The 21,132-nt window shown below is 43.5% G+C and overlaps 1 protein-coding gene across 1 annotated transcript in view; it reads right to left on the reverse strand.

The window, feature by feature from the left end:
• LOC104502215 (uncharacterized protein C14orf80 homolog) overlaps positions 1-15,468 on the reverse strand; it is a gene marked incomplete at its 5' end in the record, with an annotated part of 22,988 nt that extends 7,520 nt beyond the window's left edge. The window contains 2 exons of the mRNA XM_010146154.1: positions 12,359-12,571; positions 15,382-15,468. Of these exons, the coding sequence (XP_010144456.1) occupies positions 12,359-12,571; positions 15,382-15,468 (300 nt within the window). The remainder of the gene's footprint in view (positions 1-12,358; positions 12,572-15,381) is intronic.
• Positions 15,469-21,132: the final 5,664 nt, after the last annotated feature.

The following is a 21,132-nucleotide window of genomic DNA, read 5'->3' on the forward strand; positions in this document are numbered from 1 at the left end:
TGGAACACGCCAACACCACCGCTCTCCATGTTTGTCACCGTTTTCTCTACAGAACAGAACAGTTATTCATAACCCAAGTGTTCCGTGTGCTTGCGTGTCCGCCAAGGCATAAAAATAAAACCTTTCTCACACATAAGTAGGGTGAGGGCTTTACACTTCTTTAACAATAAATCAATAACAAGTTTCTTTTAACAAAAATGTCTGATTTTTCTTTTTACCAAACAACCATGGCTAAGTGTATGACAAAGCTTTCTTTCCTTAGCTATAGACAGCGACCCATTCACAGCCTTCGAGGAGCAGAAAAAGGCACCGTTTCAAGGGATGCTGTGAATCTCTAAGCGAGGGAAATCAAATCCTTTAGCCCCTGCTTCCGGGAAAAACTGCGGAGCAAGGGGGGACAGGACCCTGCAGAGTCTATGAACTTCAAACAGTCGCTGAACAGTGATTTCTCAGCAAATCAGACCCCCAACCTTCAGAAAACCATCTAAAGGCATTTGCTGCTTAAAGCAAAAGCGGTACTTGCGATCAGCTGTTCTGGAAACACTACAACACTGAGTAAGCAGTTGTTTTTCTATAAAAAAACATTTTACTCTAATTTCAAATTCAAGTCTTACAGTAACTTGGCCAAATGTAATTCCAAACCTCTAAGAAAGTTCATACTGCAGCTCTATAAAACTTGTCTCACTGAATCAAGCTACTTTGCTGTAAGCTCTCAAGGTTTTTAATTTTCTGCAGCAATTTCTGCACACTGAACAGAAACCAGTTAAAAACGCTGGAAACCATAATTTTCTATTTTAATAGCTGAACACTTCCCACACTGTCCTGCCTAAATGAGGTTTCTTTCTTCTTGTGAGATCCTTGACTGTACACAAAGAGACTCGATGTTCTTCTGAAATAGCCCATTTAATACCAATGCTCATGCATTTATGGATTTAAAGTCATAATAAACTGTTGGATTAGTCTAACCTACCACAAAGTACAGGCTACAGTGTCTCACCTAGTAATTTCTGCAGTGTTCTACTACATTTTGGTAAGCCACAGGGTCTCTTCTAGAAACGCAGACTTTTGGTTTTTCAAACACAGGCTGCAGCTGATCAAAAAACTACCTTATCCCTGTGCTATCTCAGCAGGGATAAATATTTATGGTTAAAAGCATGCCCCTTTTCAGCGAGTTCCACTTCAGCCGCTGGGTCATCTTACTCCATCCTTCATCTAAAGTCTTGTATGCTCAAACCTCCACTCCTGTCTGAGAACGTGCAGAACTCAATCCAGCTGTAACTTTGCTTGGTTAAATTACCCTTTTCTCACCTCTCAAAAAGCCAGACCAAATTATTCCTTTATTCCTCCTCCTTTAATCATTTCCAACCTTTCAATCATTTTTCAGTTGTGATGGTAGCATAAGTGGGGCCAACACATTTCATTAAGCTCTGAATTGAGATCTATATCTTACCCATCATTTAGTGACCGCTAGCTTAGTTCCCTATAACTTAACAACCTTTCCATGACCCATTACTTTCTATTTCAGAAGGCCATGAAAATGGAAAGGTCTGCACATACCCAAAACCCGATGCTGTGGGCAGATCAAACTGGTTTGAGGAATGTACATGGGTATTTCTTAACTAAACCCAAACCCCAGCAACAGCAAGAAACTCAAATAATTTCTCTTAGCTTAACAGCTAGAGCAAAATTTCATCTTAATGTAAGTACTAATTTCTAACACTAATAATTAGTTCAGCAAGAGGAAAAACTGTCGGCCTTTGGAATTGGTGGCGAATAAATGCAAGAGGTGATGCCAAAGTAATATTAATGGGGGCATTATTTGCACCATAAAATAGGAAGACGTTTCAGAAAGGTTGTAAAGCTGAGCTAGAGCAACTGACTGAAGACGTACTTACATAAGCAGCTGCATTCCAGATTTTGCCCTGATTTGCAGTTCGAGAGGAACGTATGCGTCTCCATCTCAGGTATTTTAAGCAGGGCACTCCCCACTCAAATCCTAGCTCCCAGGTGCACCTACAGTCATCCCAAAACCAACTGGCAGGGAAACCACAGAGAGGACACCACCTATTTTATCTAGGAATAGTAGACCATCTTCTAACTGGGGGAGGAGTCCTCTGAGGACAAACTAAAAATAGTTTTAACACCAGGAACAGACATAGCTGCATCCATGAGAACAGCTACCACAGTCTGGCAGGGCACTGCTGCTCTGTGCTCCGATTTGATATACCGAGAGCACTGCAAAGCACTTTGTAAGCCTTCAGAACGACATCCACACTGTTCTCCACGATAAAGCTTTTGGACGGTCAAGAAACACAGAAATGGAAAGTTAGAAGCTAATTAAGCCATTCAAATGAGATAATGTCATAAAGAGGAGTGACCTGATCTTGTCTGAACAGATAGCATTTTTGTTGGTTATGTTTGGTTTGTTTTGAGGCTTTGAGGGGTGGTTGTTTTTAAGATAATAAAACAGGTCTGTATTTAGACTCATGTATCTAAATACCACATTGATAGGGGTCAGAAAAGTCAGTTTTGCTTAAGATACAGGAAAAGGATATAGGATTAAGGAAACAGGAAAAGAACAACATTAAGATTTTTCAGGGTCTTAACCAGAAAAATGCAAAGTATACCTCCAAATAGCAATACAAGCCACAAAAGCACACGACTGATAAAAGCATTGCCTGTTTGCCGAGTCTACAAATATCTATCACAAGCCAAAGCAAAAGGGAAGTTAATCCTCTTAGGCTTAAAAAGCAACTGAACTCTGAACTCTGTGGCTGCTGTGCAGCGAGCCTGTGTGAGCAGACTTGCTTACAGTGAGGGCTTCCCCCAGCGACAGAGCTGCGCTGCATCCTGCTCTCAAAGAGACAGAGGCAGCTGCTTCAAGGACACCCTTTGGGTCGAGTTGCTAAAGGACATACCTGAGGCAATCAGCCCTGAATGAAGGCTGAAAGCCTCATGTGATACAGCCCTCTTCCACAAAGTTAGGAAAACAGTTTCCTGTTCTGTGGATATTTTCTGAACTCCCTTCCTGAGTTTTTGGCATAGTTAATTTACTTCTCCACTGGTTAACTTTTGAGGAGAGCAACTGAACCCAAATGAAAAAAAAAAAAAAGACAGGAGTCAAGAACGGAACGTGACTGTTCTATTGCAGCAACTCTGGGCAGAACCAGCCAGGGACAAATCTTAAAATAAGTGGTCTTCAAAGAAATCAGCAATTTCTGCATCACCTCTGTTCAGCTAAAGAAGGTGCCAGTGATGCCAGCACAAAAAGAGCAGACAGGAAGCTTCAGCAAGAGCATATAACAGGATGGCTCTGGAGCAGAGGCTCATCTAAACTTCTTCAGCTGCTTCCCAAGAAGATACACAAGCCCATCACCCAGTATGGTCCTGCTGCTCTCAGGAGGGTGGGACAGCTCTAGGCGGGAGCATCAGACTTTCAGGTTCTTCACAAGTCTCCTTGTGGCTGATGGTAAAAGTCCCAAATGCCACGTGATTCGGAATGCACACCACAGGGAATAAGAGGCAAACACCCGTTTTCTTCTCCAAATTACACATTTTCAACATTTTCCAGTAATAAAACCCCCACTCTAACAGCCCAGCCTTTTTGCAATGTAGTTCTTTTTAACTACAGTTTTATCTCTAGATTTTTGAAAATCCTCGAATCCAATTAGAAGATCACACAAATGAATGGAGTAATAGGCACATACTGAAAATACACGATATGAAACCCAGAACACGTCAGTGTAAGTAATTTAGACACTTGCAAAAAGGCTGCAGTGCTGCTTTGAAGAAGACCCTGACAACTACAAATTACAAAGGAAGGCCCAGACAAGTATCGCCTCCTGTAATAAATTGCTCACTTACATTTCAATTTGTTCTTCCAAACTTTTATCTCGGGCAGCAGAGACAAACACTGACGATGTGAGATATCATCTCGGATCTAAGCGACTTGCAGCAGCTTGCAGGGCCCCACTTTGTTTTAAGCAGAGCTTTATCACTGTGCAACATAAAAGTAGCCACTTCAGAAAGAGTGCTGCTTGTGACTTGCACTTCTCTGTAGGTATGAAACAAATTCAAGCAATGGAGTCTCTATATCTACAGCCAAAAAAAGGAATGTATACAAACCACTCCTCAAATATACAGATGAGAGGAAGGTATTACCAACTAGTCACACAAATTTTCAGAGAAGGGTCTTTCTTATGGAAAAAATGACAAGGAAAAAAACAACCAAACCAAACCAAAAATCCATCACACACAACTTTTGGGGGCAAAGAAACTCCCCAAATCAGTTTGGTTTTCAGCTAGAAAATACTCCCTTGTTCCCTTCAGGGGCTCTGCATGACTGCAGCAGAACCCCCATCAGTGCCCACCCGCAGCTCTTCTCTGCTTTGGGGGAGGCAGGAGCAGAGCACCCAGAGCAGCCAAGGTCACCTCAGCCACCCAGCCCAGCCACAACTGCGGCATGAGGCAAGTGAACTTTGATGCCCAGGGGGAGATTTGTCTATATAACACATTTTCAGAGACCCAGTGAACAAGCAGACATTTTCTAAAGCCAGTCCTCTTCAAACGCCTTCAGTGGCTTCTCTTACCAGCTCGCAGTTTCGATGGCGAGCAGCAGCTGTAGGTGGATGCCAGGCTGCTGGAACAGCCATTGTCACTCTTGCGGCATTCGAAGGCCAGCCCCTACAGCCAGCCTGCAACAAGAAGAGTCAAACAGCAATCAGGGTTTTGAGTGCCTGAAGATGCAGAGTGGCGAGTTCTGAGCTCAGAAGTGTACTAAGGCTTTATATAGATGCATTTTTGGCTGTGCAGAAGAGATGTGACAATGTTAAACTACAGATTTACTTTTATGTCAGCTCTCCTATGAGCACAAGGGACAAATAAACAGAAATGAGTTGGATACTTTTTCCTCTTACGCTCAAGTACCCTCGATTTCAAGGCAGATGACCAAGAGAACAATGCCAAGGTTTTAAGAAAAAGGAAACTTGAGGTCAAGCTTTGAATACATGAAATGAGAACAGTCCTGCTAAAAGCACTTCTGTCAACTCACCTAAAAACCAAGCAGTGCAACTCCTGCTGTTGGAGGAGGAACCCATCGGGACAGTCTGCCCGGAGCTGTAAAGCAAGCCAGATACCTCCTGGAAGTTACCGTCCCCAAAACCCTCTCTGAAGGGTTCTGTAAAGCACACTAACAGGGTTTCAGGTAGAGCTGCTCTAACACACAGCCACCGGCTGCGGTGTTTAATACAGCCTCTGTCAGCCAGAATTAGCTACGTCCCTAAGATACTGCCCTTGTGAAGGACCACATTTGTTGCAGTGGTTCATCGCTCACAAGACAGTCTCAAAATGCAGCAACCTTATGGTCACAGGTAGCTCGAATCCCACCCATCAGCCTCCAAGTTTTTCACACTGGAAAGATAAAGGTGATGCCAGGACCTCCGAACTTATACACCTTGCACACCCAAGTCCCATGGGCGTTCCTACTCTACGTCCACGTTTTATTGTGTTTTAACTGTGAGAACATAAGTACTACACTTATGTCTTCAGAATAGGCTAAAACATTTACAGTGGCTACAAAACACGTTCCCTCGTTGGAATGGGGTTTTTTTTACAGTTTATTGCTAAATAAAGCTCATCTAAAATTTATTGGTATATAATTCTTCAGCTGCATTTACTACATGTTTCATTGCCTCAGTCAGTATCCAATACCTTGGCAAATAATGCGAGTAAAATATTAACACTGGTTATTGTTACACACTTTAACTGATCCCATCACCTGAGCAAACGTTCTGCATTTCAGCAAAGTAATGGGAAACAGCATCTTTTGGGAAGCAAGAAGAACTTTCACCCACGCTTACTTCAAACCCCAGAGCTCTGCATACAAAAGAGAAGACAGCACTCAAGTTTTTAATGTTTCCCTCTTCCCTAAGGAGCTGAGTCTTTTAGAATATATAAGCCCCACGAAAAATGTCAGACTGGGTAATTTATTTTCAGTTAGAGTTTGTGCGTGTTCGAAATCAGTTTGCTGATTTAGCAACTGGTACAAAAAGTCTCTCTGCCTCTCCCACAGTTCAGCACTCATTCAGCAACCTGCATAGCAAGTCCCATTGCAAACAGAATAAACACTTATCTTTCTCATCTCTTAGTATGCTGCAAGCTTAACACTGACTATTCAGGTCTGACCAACCCGCACAGAGTTCTCAGAAGCAAGCAAGATTCTTGCAGAAATCTCCCAGCTCTGCTCATCTGCAGTAACTTTCCACGTGCATTCCAGCCTTAAACCAGGCTGACTAGGGGCTTCAGGTGTAACACAGATGTTAGATCCTGCTGTTAAAGAGAAGAACTGATGCACAGAGATGGCTTCTTTCCTGCTTCCAACACAAGAGAGAGCACACTGCCCTCCAGAAGTGATCACCTGGATCTCCACCACAGCCTTTACAGGGACTTACCAGAAGCAAGCGCATGACCTCCTGCTGAGCGACAAATAAACCACTGCAAGAAAATACACGAGCAAAAAGCAGATACAAACACTAGGACCTTCCTTGCTACTGTTTACAGCAGATCCATGCCTTCTAACGACCTAAATTTGCTAATACCATAGCAATTCCATCAGCAGCAAATTTAATCCTACGCTTAACTTAGAGCTACACATAAAAGCCATTAGCCTTGTCCCTCCTTGCCATCCTCCTGTCCATGTCCTCCACTGCTCCCTTTGATGGATGTCTCTGTTGATCTCTCTGGGTCTCCTCCCCCTACCCAGGCATCTGGGCCCAGCCAACCATTCATTTCCAAAAGCTGCTCTTGTGGCCTTGCTAGTTCTTCAATTTCTATTTTGCACGAAAAGCTCCTCTGACAGCTGCTCGGTGCTCCAGATGGAGGTTTGCAAATACGAAGTGGAACACAGAAGCGCTCTGGGACCAGGGAAGGGAATGTGCTGATTGAGGAAACAGGCAGGCACTGAACCATCGCCTACCACTCCTCCACTTCCTGCACCCCAGACAGCCTGCATAATTAACTGCTCACTACACTGACATCTTCATATTAGCAGAAAGCCCAGAGAGCTAGAAGAAACAGCAGAAATAGCAAAGATGCAATGTGAACAGTTTGCGTTAAAAAAAAAAGAGCTTTTGACAACCTTTCAGAGAGTTCTCCAGTGAAAGCTCAGCGGTCTCTGCCGCAAATCCCAAGTTTAAGGCAGAAATGCAGCCCAGCCCCACACCAGTGTGGGAGGAAGCGCAGCACGCCAGGCATTGGTCCAGCCCCCACCAGTGGACTCTGTATTTCCCTTGCTCACAGCCCGTGCCTTTAGTTTCATGCAGGTTAGCCACACACAGAGCACAGCCACCAAGCACTAGCAGTAGCTGCTAGGGTACACACAGCTCCTCGTGCCCCCTCCAATGCATTATGAGGCACACAGAAAAACTATGGAAGGGCACTTGAGTCGATAAAATTCAACCCAATCTTGGTAAGAAAAAGAAAATACCCAACCAAAACCAGACGGATGTAGGACTGTGTTTCAGCATCAGCTTCTGGAGCTGCTTCCCTGCTTCAAATAGCAAAGCCTTAAATCAAAGTGCATCAAAATCCAGTCTGCTATAAATGTAAGATCCTTAGAAGAAGAATCGCCTTTTATTAGACTCTGCAAGGTCTCCAGCAGTGCCCTGGGATGAGCCGGCAGTGGCAAGAAGTTTTGAGTGAATCACAGGACTTTTGGGATGGAGCAAAAGCTTCTTTGCCTTTCAGCCCCCACCATCCCCACTTGGGGGGGTGTCCCAGGCCATTCCTGCCACCACCACTGACCATCCCTGCACCTCCCCTCTTTCCAGTAAGAGAAAACAAAACACCCCTGTCCCATACAGCCCCTCCCCAGCACACCATCGATCCACCTCTCCTGAAATGGGCAGCCCTGCATCCTCCCACCCCTACCAAGGCTGTGGGTGCAGCCGTTTGGGAAGGTTAGAGGTTACTGAATGGAAGGGGAGGCAACTGATCAGGAGCAAAAACACAGAAACGAAGACAAAATGCAAGTTTCAGGGGGCTCCTCCACTGTCGTGAAGGAGGTCTGATATGGGCCAGGGATTACAACCTCCAAGTCTCAGCTCTGGGTACTCAGGCATAAGACAAGCCAAGCGTGCAAGCAACGCCACCAGTATGTCTGGAGAGGTCTCTAGCGTGGAAAGAGCATGTTCAAGCACAGATTAATGGCTCTGAGTCTTTCTGGGCCATGCTTCGCAGGTGCATGCATGAGCAAGCCCCATCGTATCGCCAGCTCAAACACTTAAATACTGGTGCACACAGAGCATCCCAAGTCTCAACAAAAGCTCAGCACGGTGTGAGCATTTATGTGATGAAAACTGAAACAATCACCATTTGGCATCAAATATTCTGCATTCCAGCTCCTGGGTGCCAAATGTTTAAACCAGACTGAAATCAAATCCCCCTCTCAAACAGAGGGGTAGGTGACATGAAATATTCATAAAGGAAAAAGCAAACAAACAAGTTCTCTTCCGGAATTAGGAGATTTCAACTTTGCAGTTAAGTTTGTTCCTACGAAGAGAAACATTTTTAAGCTTAACCATTTCACTGAACTTTTTGATCATTTACGAATCCCAAAAATGTCAAAGAAATGATGATTATTTGCCCAGTACTGCAAGGAAAAGAACAAAGCTAACAATAAAAAAAACCCAAAATCCCCATATTCAGATCACACTTCTGTCATATGCCTTCTCTCCACCAAGATACTGAACACGTTGCTGCCTAGAGATGGATATCAGTTAAAATGTCATATTAATCAAGGTTTCACAAAGCATCCAAATCCCATGGCAACACTCAGATGTTTTCTAGTGAATGTCCCTGAAAGGAGAGATGGCTTCAGGGTCATCCCAAGTGCATAACCAAAGAAAGAGATGGAGCAGGCAGAAATAAATGAAAGAAAATAAGGAAACAAAGATACAACAGAAAATAAGGAAAATAGGTCCCTTAATTTTAAGATTCAAGATCAATAGTTTTAACTGCAGAATTACAGCGTGCAAATGATCAAACTTGCAACAAATGGACAAGCTGCCCCTGAAACCACTGAGCAATAAGCAGTTGTGTTTAGGGGTGTAAACCAGACGTGGTGGTGTAGCAAAAACTGTAACACACCTGAAATGCCTCTACACAGTCCAAAATCAGGCTTGCATAAGTGACAGAGACTTCAACAGGTTTTCAAGCCCAGTCCACAGTCTTAGAGCAGATCCCGCTCCTCTTCCGCTGACCCTGACAGATAGTTGCATACCCTGGTTTGTATGGCGTCCAAGGATGGAGACAGCAGAGGGTTTTTTGAGAGTTATGTCTGGGACCAGGACTGCACATGGCATTCCAGGAACAGATCGGAATACTTTAAGTTTTGCTTTCTTCTGCTTTCTTAACAATTCTTAAGATACAGTTTACTATTTCTGACCACTGGTATTTCCACAGAACCATCGTTATAACCCCAAGAGCTCATTCATGTGCCATGACAAGCAGATCAGAAAAAATGCACTTAAAATTATGATTCTCCCTGAAGATGCATTTTGTCAGTTTTATCTCCATGCAGTTTGATCAGGCATTTTACCACTTCACTACTCAGTACAAGGCCCCTCAACAATCCTTTGCTGCTGTCCTTCATGTGCTTGCAGGGATTTAGTCTCATCTCTCAACCTGGGCACATGGCTCCACTCCTTTCCCCGAGCAGTCGTACACAGGCTGAGCAGCACAGGCCACAAGGCTCTGCCGGTGACGCCTCCTCCCCGCTTCCTGCCCTGCTGTTTGCTCAAGGGTAAGAGGAAAGACAGCCAGGCGGGCAGTTTATTCTGGTTGAGAATCTTTTCAAGGACTTTATCAAATGGCATTTGTAAATGCAATTAGAGGACGTCAATCCAGCTTCCCTTGCCCACATGCTCGCTGGTCCCTTCAAAGAACTCCAACAGATTTCTTAGATGCGTGATTCCTCTCTGTGCTGTCTCTTTCCCAGTACATCACATTTAATCATGCGGCCTCAATTCTGCTCCTCAGAGCAGTTTCTACTCAGTAGCTGGCACAGACATCAGGCCTACTGCTAACAACAGCCTGACTTACTCTGTGGATTATCACAGTTTTATGAAATACAAGGTAGTGGCCACAAGAGCAGTAATAAACTGCACTGTCCCCCAGCCGGGCATGCCTGCGGAGCCAAGATAATTTCCAGATGTCTCAGTATCGCGCGACACAACGTTAGAGGTAATGACCGCTTTAGCTGCTGTTGTATCTTCTCTTTGTTTGACTCAAAAAATAATACAGAAAGAAAGATTTGGTAAACTTCTTTCTCCAGGGAAAAGACTGAAGAGGGCAGAAACATACAATTGATCGAGAGGCTGCATTCAGCAAGCATCCTGACTGCGGGGAAAAAGGACAGGCTGCAGGCAGGAAGCATCACATAAGCAGCAACACCATTCAAAGGAAGGGTTGATATAAAGAGGATTGATGGAGAGTCATCTGACCCCCAGCATTCAAAAAAATGCTGTTGCGCAGCGTTACACAACAATTCTGTTCCAGGGCACGGGGAGAGAAGGCACTTGTGATAAACCATCCTTTTAACGCCACATTAAGATGCACTCCATTCGTTACCCACAGTCACACGCTCCTGACATTCACCGAATCTCAGAAGCACTGGAACTTGACCGACCATCATTCAAATCCCATCAGCGCATCTATTTCAAAGTACAATGAAGAATTCATCAGTTAATCTTTCCGGACTTCATTTTCAAATTTAAGCATAGAAAATTTCCAGTGTGATGATTATATAATATTTAACAGCATATATATTGTTATATATGAGGAGTCAGAGCACATCTTGCTTTGGAAATCACGCACTGGAAATTTTATTTTTAGAATTCAAGGTCTGAGTCGTCCCGCAACAGTCACGTCCGTTATGCTATAATAGCAACCAAATCTGATGACACTAGAAATCTGCCTAGTCCAGTACCCCATCACTGACAGCAATTGCCAGCAAGCGCCTAGAGAAGACTAAAAGACAGCAATAATTCCTCAGAATATTCCCCCAGCCTGCAATGATTTGTACTCCCACTACTTCCTAAGTTTTTAAATTTGTATCCGTATATTCTACAGTCTTTGATGGATTTCATCGTCTAAGAATGTGCCCAACAGATTCCAAATCCAGGCACACTGCTTATATCCACAGTGCCCTGGGGAGGAAGTTCTGTCTGCACTCTTGAAGCAGCTCCTCGTGCCTGTCCCTATCCAACTGACCCTAATTAGCTCCTTAACCTTACACTGGAAGAGAGCAATTAGCTCTCCTCCACACTCTTCTTCCATGCCAGAACCTTTTGAAATCTTGTACAAGTACCTCTTGATCTGACAACCTCACACTTTTGTCAGCTGGTCTATAATCCTGTCTACCAACACTTCAAAAAAAAAAACCCCAAACAACCCCAACCAACAAAAAAAACCCCTCTCCTGAGTTAATACAGACACAAAATAGAGGAGTTACAGAAATGCTGTTGTCACTATCTGCTCCGGCTGTTTCTTTCACTTTTTCCTCCATTCACAGGTTCTCAGGTATTCTTTCCTCTTGATGTCTGAAAAAAATTACTGGTTTTTATGCCTGCGTCTTCATCATATCTCCTTTGTGCCAGCATGTTAGTATTCAGATTCACCTTCTACATCTACACGAACAGCTCCTTTATTTATGGCCCACTGCCCCCTCCAGGTGCTTCCCAGTGTCTCCCCATCCCTGCACGTCAGCGAACACCATGTACACTTCCTTCCTATCACCTGCCTTCCTCTGCAGCCAGCCTCCCACAGCCAGTCTGTTCTCCCAACAAATCTTGCACTTAGTCCCTTCTCTCACTTCACAGGTTTCAAATCCTTCCTATTCCTTCCCCCATCAGACATTTCAAAGACTACTAGCTCAGTGAAAGATTACAAGCTCTGGCCTCTCCCATCCTCTTTTCCCTGCAAACACCTATCTTTATTTTTCTCACTACAACCATACTGATGCTTTCAACCTGCTGCCTCCATCCCCTCCGGGGGCTGCCATGATTTCCTCCTCCTCTTGCCTCTGTAACCCCTATCCTTTGATGCCTTCCCTTCCAAAACAGCACTTTGTTTGTTTCAGCACGCTGTCTCCCTGGGACAGATGCCTGCCTACTTTGTGTTTGAAAGAGCACCTGTCATGCTGTGGGCATAAACAGACAAGTAACTAAAGATCTGTCATCGAGATTGCAGCAAGGTTGACACAGAGCAGCAACAGGGAGGATGCCCTAGAACGGGCAAGAGAGACAAGAAGTGTAGGATCTTAAAAGCTGCTAATGATCCAGAACACCACCTGAAGCCTTACCTTCTCACACCACGCAGCCTTTCGGTGAGTGAGGAGCTTATGCAGTTGGTCACGGAGAGCCATTAGATCTCTGGATAATCTGTCAATTTGCCCAGTTAGACTGTCAGCCCAGGGGCAGCTCGAGGTCGCCTTTGGCAGCTCGGTTTTCTCTACATCAGCGTCCTGGGACTGGCACAGATTTTCCTCTTCAGCCATATTATCTAACACAGCTTCCTAAAAGAAAAACAAGGGAATTACTTCTCAGCAGGAGCTGTAATGGTGCCCTTCCTGCACCGTCCTGGCGATTCATAACTAGGAATTCACCGCTGCCATCTCAGTACACAGCTGAGTTAATTTGAGTTAAGAGACAACCTCCTCAGTTCACTATAACACATTTCTAAGTTAACAGAAAACTTGTGTGGCTAACCTCACTTACTTAGTTAGAAAGCACCACGAAGTACTCGCCACTGCACTGATGCACAGAGTAACACTCGTGGGACGGAGATCATCAGCACTGCAGAAGCTCTAGATATGCCCCTTTTGCTCAGACTCTGAGGCTGGATGTGCTTCCGTGGCGTTTTGTAACAAAGCGATGACCAGGACTGAGATACCAGCTTAGACCACTCGAGAGAGCCCCATCTGCTACGTGGCACAGTAAGTTGTAACACCCATGAGATTACCCGTGCCCATGTAAAACTCTGCAAGCTGAGGAACTCCAAGAGATCCCTGGTCCAGGGTGCTCAGAAGCTCTGTCGCCTCTGCTTGACCATGACCACCTAGCTGGTTCTATACTTAATTCTGCAACTGCCTTCAGAGACTGCAACCACTATTTGAATCACTCAGAAAAATCCCCAATAACTTCAGAGTCCTTGAAATGCACGTACCCGTACACCGTGGTGCAGAGACTGTGTAGAAACACAGTTTTCAAGCCAGGGTAGCATAGCATAACTAAAGGACCCAGTCCTCCGCACTCAAATACTTATTTCCATATTTTTATCAAGACAGCATTAAATAAGAAAGGTCATCATCTCTTTTAAGGATTCAAAATAAGCTTTAGAAATTGGAGAAGTCATTTGAAAACAGCGAGAGGAAATTCAGCAGTTGAGCAGCATGGTCTACACAGGGGCAAGGTAAAACCAAATGAGCAATTACTGGCTCAGCAGCAACACTGCTGGAAGAGGCATCAGAAAACCAGAAGTCACCACTGTCGTACCATTAAAGTCAAGGACCATTTGAGACAGTATAAACAAGTCTCCGTGACAGAAGAGCACTGACTAACACTGACATAGAAGGAGGCACCTGAAGTTAAACCCAGACAAATGGGAGGGGAAGACCCATGAGAGCGGCAACAACCACCAGAATTTTGAATGAATGGCCTAGAAGGAGACACTGAGAGAATCAATTCTGTTCAGCCTAGAAATGGGGACTGGGAAAGTAGCGACGTGCTAACAGCCTTTGCTTATATAAAAGATTGCTCTAAAGAAGAGGGGAATTTCTTTTCCCTCTTTCTTCTCTGCAGGTAGGTTAAAAACTCTGGCTTAATTCACAGCAAGAGATTTTTAGGCTCACACAAGAAAAACCTTTGTAAGATAGCTAAGAATGGCAAAAAAACCCACCCCTACAAAACCTCCTTTCTCAGCAAGAAAGCCTTTTTTTCAGCAGCGCTGAAGCCAGCAGCTCATGCTGACCAGAGGCCCTCCTCATGACAACGCAGACATGTTCCGGGCACCGACTAACAAATGCCATGGAAATAAAACAAAGCTTTTGTTGGGGGTTTTGTTTGGATTTTTTTTAAATTTGAAATTCATTAAATGACAGAATTTTAAAGCAACATTAATGCAGTCACTCCAGTTACTGTAGGAATGCCCACAACCCTCAGGAAGACCTGGCAGTGGCTACCCAAGAATCATCCAACCCTCGGATCAGCAAGGCAAAACACAGGTTGAGTGGAAAGAGAAAATTACTGTACCCTCAAAGCACCCCCCACATTCCCATACATCCTACAGCATCCGGGAACACCACCCATCACCAATCAAACCAAAGAAAAAGCAAATTCACCATCCAGCCTACTGGACAACTTAAAGACACGCTGGCCAGCTTTTTGGCAAGTATTTCTTTAGGACTGAACTCCAGGGAGCACACCAACACCCACAACGCTCCCCGCACTGTCCAGCACGTCAGAGGCGAGGGTTCTGGTGGGTACACTGAAATGCCAGAATGCTCAGTTATATTTTCCCTGTTTGGAGCCAGGCTTATGCTAGTGTTGGTGCTTTCCAGATAACCAGATTGCTGATTTGAATGGCTCTGCACTGGAAGTACTCTTCAGGACAGGGGAGGGAATTTCACACTCCTTCGCCTTGCTTTTAGCATAGAACAAGGCATATGGGCAATTATCAGCCAGCTCACCGATTCTCAACATTCTGTAAACTCCTATGGCTAATGTGGTGCTCTGAAGAATTATTTTCGGCAACTGTGAATGGCCAAAAGCTGTAGAGAGAAGTGAGATGGATGGTACCGTTTATACTCGCTTGAAAAATCCTAAGATGCACAGAGAAAAGCTTATGGATTTTCTTATGATCATTCAACACAGTTCAAGGGGAAATCAGCAATTTCAACAGACTATTTGGCTGGGATAAATGAAGTTGTTTTCTGTATGAGCTGCTTGCAAATTTAGGTTTTTCTCAAGTCTGCGATAAAGCTTAGAGGCCCTCTTCTGAAAAGCCATTTAATTTTAAGAAAATGTACAGCTGCTGTGTTTAAAAACCATTACAAGAGATGAAGATCAGACACTTTCATTCGTGTTAACTATATGAAATTCTGCCACGCTACCATGCAGTTCCTCAGCCTAGCTGGGTGAGTCTTACTGAGGAAAGCAGAGGGATGAAGGAGAACTAAGGAGACATTCCTCACTTCGCCAAAGGCTTTCTCTTCCTTTTTGTCAAGTGCTGTTGAACACGTGGTTTGCAGCACTTATTTTGCGGGAAGCGGTCAGCTATGTCAAAGTCAAGAAAGCTGCACCCTTCAAAATCAGTTTGATTCCTTACCATCCACTGCCAATAAACCGGCTCCAGCTGCTTCCACTCCAGAAAGGCTTCTAGCTGCATGGTTTCAGACTCCAGAAGCTGTAGTAACTAGAGGAAAGGAGACAAAGGAAAGAAGATCAGGTAACATTGGTCACTTGTGAGCTAAATTAAATCTGCGTCTGGTCTGAAGTACAAAAGGAGCATCAGTGGTACACAGGACAACACTGGGTTACTTTAGAAGAACATTGTAAAACCAGCTGCAGAAATGTGATGCAAAACACTTTTTCCAGCATCATTTGTTTATTCCTCATCCCAAATGTACCAACACCATCAGCTTTCGTATACAGGTATGCGAGTCTTCATATTGTTTTGAGGAATTAAAACCCCAGAATTCTGATATATTAAGGCCCGGACTCATGAACCGTCTTCAAATCTTCTGCACTTCTTGACTGCCAAAATAAGCTGTTTCTCCAAGAGGATTTTCTTCATCTACCCACTCAGTCACATTTACCAAGGCTGTAAGGTCTGAACATCTCCTCCTCTTCCCGGCCACGTGCAGCCTTCTCTCAGCTAAAACACAGTTGGTATTTGACTGGGTCTCCTCATATTCAACAGTAATGATCCCGGCTGTGATATACAGGTACCTCTACTAGTCCAACTTATCTCCTTCCAATGCTGCTCCCACAACTGCGGAAAACACAGAAGTCCAGTATATCCAGCCCTCTCTGCCTTCTCCTCCAAAACCTTTCATCCCTTATTCAGACCACTCAAACTGAGACTCCAAACTGACACTCCAAAAGAGCATGGAAGAACTCCTCTAAAAATGATGCATATTTTATAAATTGTCTGATCTGCTGTTTGAGGAACCCCTACCTTTACCTGAGCTCACATGAAGAAGCGAGGTTATGTTCTAGGTATATGACTTATAAATTTTTCATAAATATATACATAACACACATGTATGCACACACATATACGGAGAAAGAGACACTCCAAGACTAAATATTTATACATCAGTAAAACAAAAGTTCTTTGAAATAATGACAGGTGAACGAACTAGATATAAGTCAGAGCTTCCCAGCTTTAACAATTTCAGTACTGGCCATATCTTTAAAATGAACAATTTTAACTCCAACTTGACAGCAAAGGCAACTTTTTACGATGACACACACAGTACATGGTCTCGAAGAGAATGATAAAGGCCAGATCAGTATCAGTTAAACCCACCTTATATAGACAACTATCTCCTGTTAGTTTTATTGGGTTGAGTTACTCACTACATAATATATAATTTAAGTAATTGCAAAGCACACGTTGACTTTGCAATCTTATTCTGCAGCTATGACTTGAAGATAAAGAAATCAAAGAGAGGAATGCACTTTGCAAGAGTAACTGCCGGAAATTGAGCAGTTTGCTCTAAAACACTGAAGAATCCAAAATACAATTATTGCTCATTTGTTGGCACAGCTGACACATGGCATTACACTTAATGACTCCACTAGTGTCAAGCTCAGCTGGTATATGAAAGGTGGAAGAAGGGGTTTCTCTCTCCCTTTTTCTTTTCTCCTTTTCTTTCATAGTTGTATCTATAGCATGAACAACTTACGTGATGGGATCTGACACTGGCAATAAAACCCAGCCAAAAAGTTGATTAAATAATCAGGCAAGAGGGAGTTACTTGATTCTCAAGTAGCTCCATAATGTGGTCATGAGCTGCGTGTGATTGCAGTATGAACATGTCTTGTGAGAGCAAAGAGAGCTGAAGGTGGGCAGGGGGAGCTTTTAATTTTAAGCCTTCTTAAAAAACACACCCTCAGTAAAACCTTGGTCATCATCTTTAGCTTTAGTCTCCCTAGAGGAGCTCCTGAACATTAAAAAAGCCATATGCTACTTGCTTTTACACCACAACTGAAAGGATGGGTTGTGGAGCTTCGTAAAACCAGTAAACGATCTGTTGGTGTTAACTAACCTTAACAGCAATCGAAGCTTTTGGAGCAGTCTCCTAATCTCAAGCCTTGAAAGTTCTTTTGCGTTTTGGGTTTTTTTTTTCTTTTTGTTGTCTTTTTTTAAACTACTCCATTAGTTATACAAAATTCAAACAGCTCTTTTGAAAGCATTCACCTGACCCACCTACTTACAGGACCCCTCACTGTCCACTAAGGTGTATCTACCCTCGGAAATATCAGGTCAGCAGCTGTGTGCTAGATTGTTTCAGCCATGAGTCAGTAATGGGATGACTACAGTGCTCATCCCACGAGGACAGTTCTCAGCCTAGCCAGAATGCACTGTGACAGTCTTAGGCAGCCTGCAATAGGCAGCTTTTGAGCTTCTGCCCCAAGGGACTGAAGGCACTGTTCCTGGATGCCAGTATCTTCTGCCATCCTTTATATGGGCCTTCCAAGACTGATGTTATTGCAGTACGAAGAATAAAGCAGAACACAATAAAAACTAATGTACTACAAATATCCTTGAGTTACCTTAGCAAAAACCATAAAAAGAAATAAACGTTTGAGGCGGGGACAGGACTTTGGATTGTACGTCTGCCTGCCATGAATTTGGTCACAAGGGCAGTCTCCACGTGACCCGGGGTGACAGGCTTTCACTCGGACACACCTGCACTTAGCAAACAAACGGCTATCTATAGCAGGCAGCTTCCTTCCTCAAACCTCATCCATTGCTCAAGTTTCTCATTGTTCTTTAACTAAACTACGCGTTCTGTGACTGTGAGGTCAACAGTGTACATTTTCTTAGGTCTCCCAAGGCAGCCGCACCACAGCTGGTATTTCAGCTGTATCTGCAATTGTGGAAACCAAAGCCCAAATTGCACCTCCGCGTTTTCCACAAATACAGTACTTTTCTTATTCATTTGGCACCAACAACAGTTCACACAGAGGTGCTGTTACAGGCAATGAGCAGATCCACTTCTGCTGCTACATAAACCTCTCAAAACGTAAGACAAATTCACAAGATGCAACCAAAGCTGCCTGCTCAGTTTTGGTAACTTAAGGACGCAGATGTTGTCACATCTCCTAAACAAATTTAAAGAAGTTTAAATAACATCTGCATAAGAGCACTAATTTTGTCTCATGAACCAAGTGAAGCAGCAAGTCAAAGATGCATCTCACATCTAAGTGATAATGCAGGAAAATTCTTTACCTCCACAGGAAATAAAGACAACTAAATCCATTCCCTTCACTCTTCTGGAGGAAGTTATTGCTCTAAAATACTTACACTAAGAGAAAAAGTAATGACAAATTGAAATTGCTAATCTCTGTGGAGAAGTAATTCCATAACAAATGCCGAGAGCAACACTTTGCAGTAACAACTTCTCTAAACCACTGTAAAGAAACCATCACTGGTGCAAGCAACAGCTTTGCTATAGAGGCTAAACTGTGCTTAACTGAGCTGTCTCAGAGCAGGCTGCCAGGAAACCTTGGGGTGATGCAGAAGAATGTGAACTCTGTAAAGAACACACCTAGCTTCCTCTGACAGGTGGCTGTCATCTCCAAGGCCAAACATCCAGCACCCAACGCAGCTCATGGACCCCAGGAAACTTTGGGAACTTCAGCTGCAAAAGTCCTAGGTGACATTATCGTCTAGGTGGTTTTGGATACGCAACAAGAGGCCAAAGTTGAGCCCTTTTTGGTATCCACAAATCTTAACTTGCACCAAAATCATTATTTAAACAGATTTGTAATTACCTTTTCTGTTGAGATATTAATCTTTTTCCTATTATTTAGTAGCATATTGCTAAATTCATTGATGCCTGTAGACTGTTACAGAAATCAATATTTAATAACTTGCAGAATAATATATCCTTTTCATAGGCTCGCTTCCAGAGAGCTCCCTGCAACACGTATTTAATCTCTGATGCCTACATATCATAACTCAGCTCTGTATCACTGGCAAAAGTATTTTTAATCAAAAATGGCTCTGTCTAAATATTCAGAAAATCATCCTATTGTTAGACAGACAAAAAAATGTTCTTTCAGCAATAAATTATGTTTCTTGGCTCATAGACAAAATACTGCTGATTCATCACCGATTCACGTACAACTGTGGATCGACAGCTTGCACTGGACTCTGGATCACTGCAATCCTCACTCCAAATGCCAGCAACGCTGAAGTACGACTCAAGGTTCGAGGCAGGGGTGGCTTGGTACGAAAGCTTATATGGGGAAAGCACCATGAGACTATTTCACACTTCTACTTGTTTAATAGGAGAGGGCTTTGTTCAACTTCAGTTCTGGTCATCTGAATACCAGTTCTAATTATCTAACAACTGCAGGAGAGAGGGTAAGTAGAGAAGTTCCTTCCAAAAAATGCAAAGAATAGATGAAGAAGTCACACAATTTACATGACCGCAAGTAAACCGTACCTGGGACTAAGGCTAAACAAGCATCAGATGACAAACGAATCACAACAGAGCTTCATCTCTGCTACCAGTGCAAAACTCCCTCACCAAAAAAATCAAGCAGACCTTGACAAACGAGAGCCTCTCAGCCGGCAGGCTGTTAGGTGGATGACATTTGGTTTAAAATGGCACATACTGCCCGAATTGCACTTTCGCAGGGCTGTTTTAAGACGCCTTCACTGAAAACCAGAGAAAATCTTGCTACCATAAACATCTCAAGCTGGGACAAAAAAACATCACTGTAGGTGGACACACTCAGTGGTCCAAGATTCGGTTCCACAATGTGATTTCTTCAGAAGCAAAGCTGGTTTAAGACATTCCCATGTGTCCCTTGAAGGCTGAAGCAAAAAATAAATAGGCCTGAAATGTAGAAAGTCACGGTGGAGTAGTGGGAAATACAAGCAGCTGAAGAGCAAAAACCAACAGACCAATAAGCAGCCTCTAGCCACAAGGCAAATAAAGATCGACTCAAGTCATTTCTCTGCTGGGAAATATCACTGAGGGCTGAGACAGAGGAGAAACATTGCAGCCTGACCACGGCAAGGCGGATGGATCAGAAATGCTCCTGGATAACACAGGTGGATGAGGACTTCTCCCACCACTAGCTATGGACCCCACAGGGACCTTGACCAAAACGCTACCAGGGATGGAGAAATGCCCTCTATGGCTCCCGAAGCAGGGATTTCTGTGTCTGCTGAACAACATTTCTTTGGGAATTGCAGTGTTGATGGGGCTTTTTGGTGTAAAGGAAAACAGGACTTGGATCTTTCGCAGAAGATAAAACAAATAAAATACAAAATTTGGGTGGAAGAGTGATTCCAGATGCCTGGATGTACACAGAACTTTAACACCTAAAAATGTGACTTTTCCATTCACCAGCGCCACTTCTAGACCACCACAGACAGAACTTCAATTGGACCATCTTAGTTGTACATTGCTAAGAGCAGGAAATCAAACCACCAGTTAACTCAAGTGACAAAGATCATCTTTATCAAACATAATTGTTATTTGTGGAAGGACTTAGAAAACAGCTGTTTAAAAAGAAAGTAAAATAAAACAGAAATTAAAGCAAACAAAACGAGGCATGTGGCACATATAAACAGTACTACAGCTTTCTCACTGATGGGCAACGAACTGGGATGAACTAACCACAACGTTCTTTTGCAGAGGAACAGGTCAATGAACCAACCACTCTGCATTTCTCCCTGTAGAAACGGCACATATTAAAACATGGAAAAAAGACAACTGAAGCGGGAGGTTTATACTTTAACAGCCAAGATCAGGATGTATGAGCACGAAAAAGGTACAGATTTCTTCCCCAGAGGTACCACTGATTTCGGGTGCTTAAGCTGGCATTC

This window comes from Buceros rhinoceros, unplaced genomic scaffold, assembly GCF_000710305.1.
Source record: "Buceros rhinoceros silvestris isolate BGI_N320 unplaced genomic scaffold, ASM71030v1 scaffold8302, whole genome shotgun sequence".
Lineage (NCBI taxonomy): Eukaryota > Metazoa > Chordata > Aves > Bucerotiformes > Bucerotidae > Buceros > Buceros rhinoceros.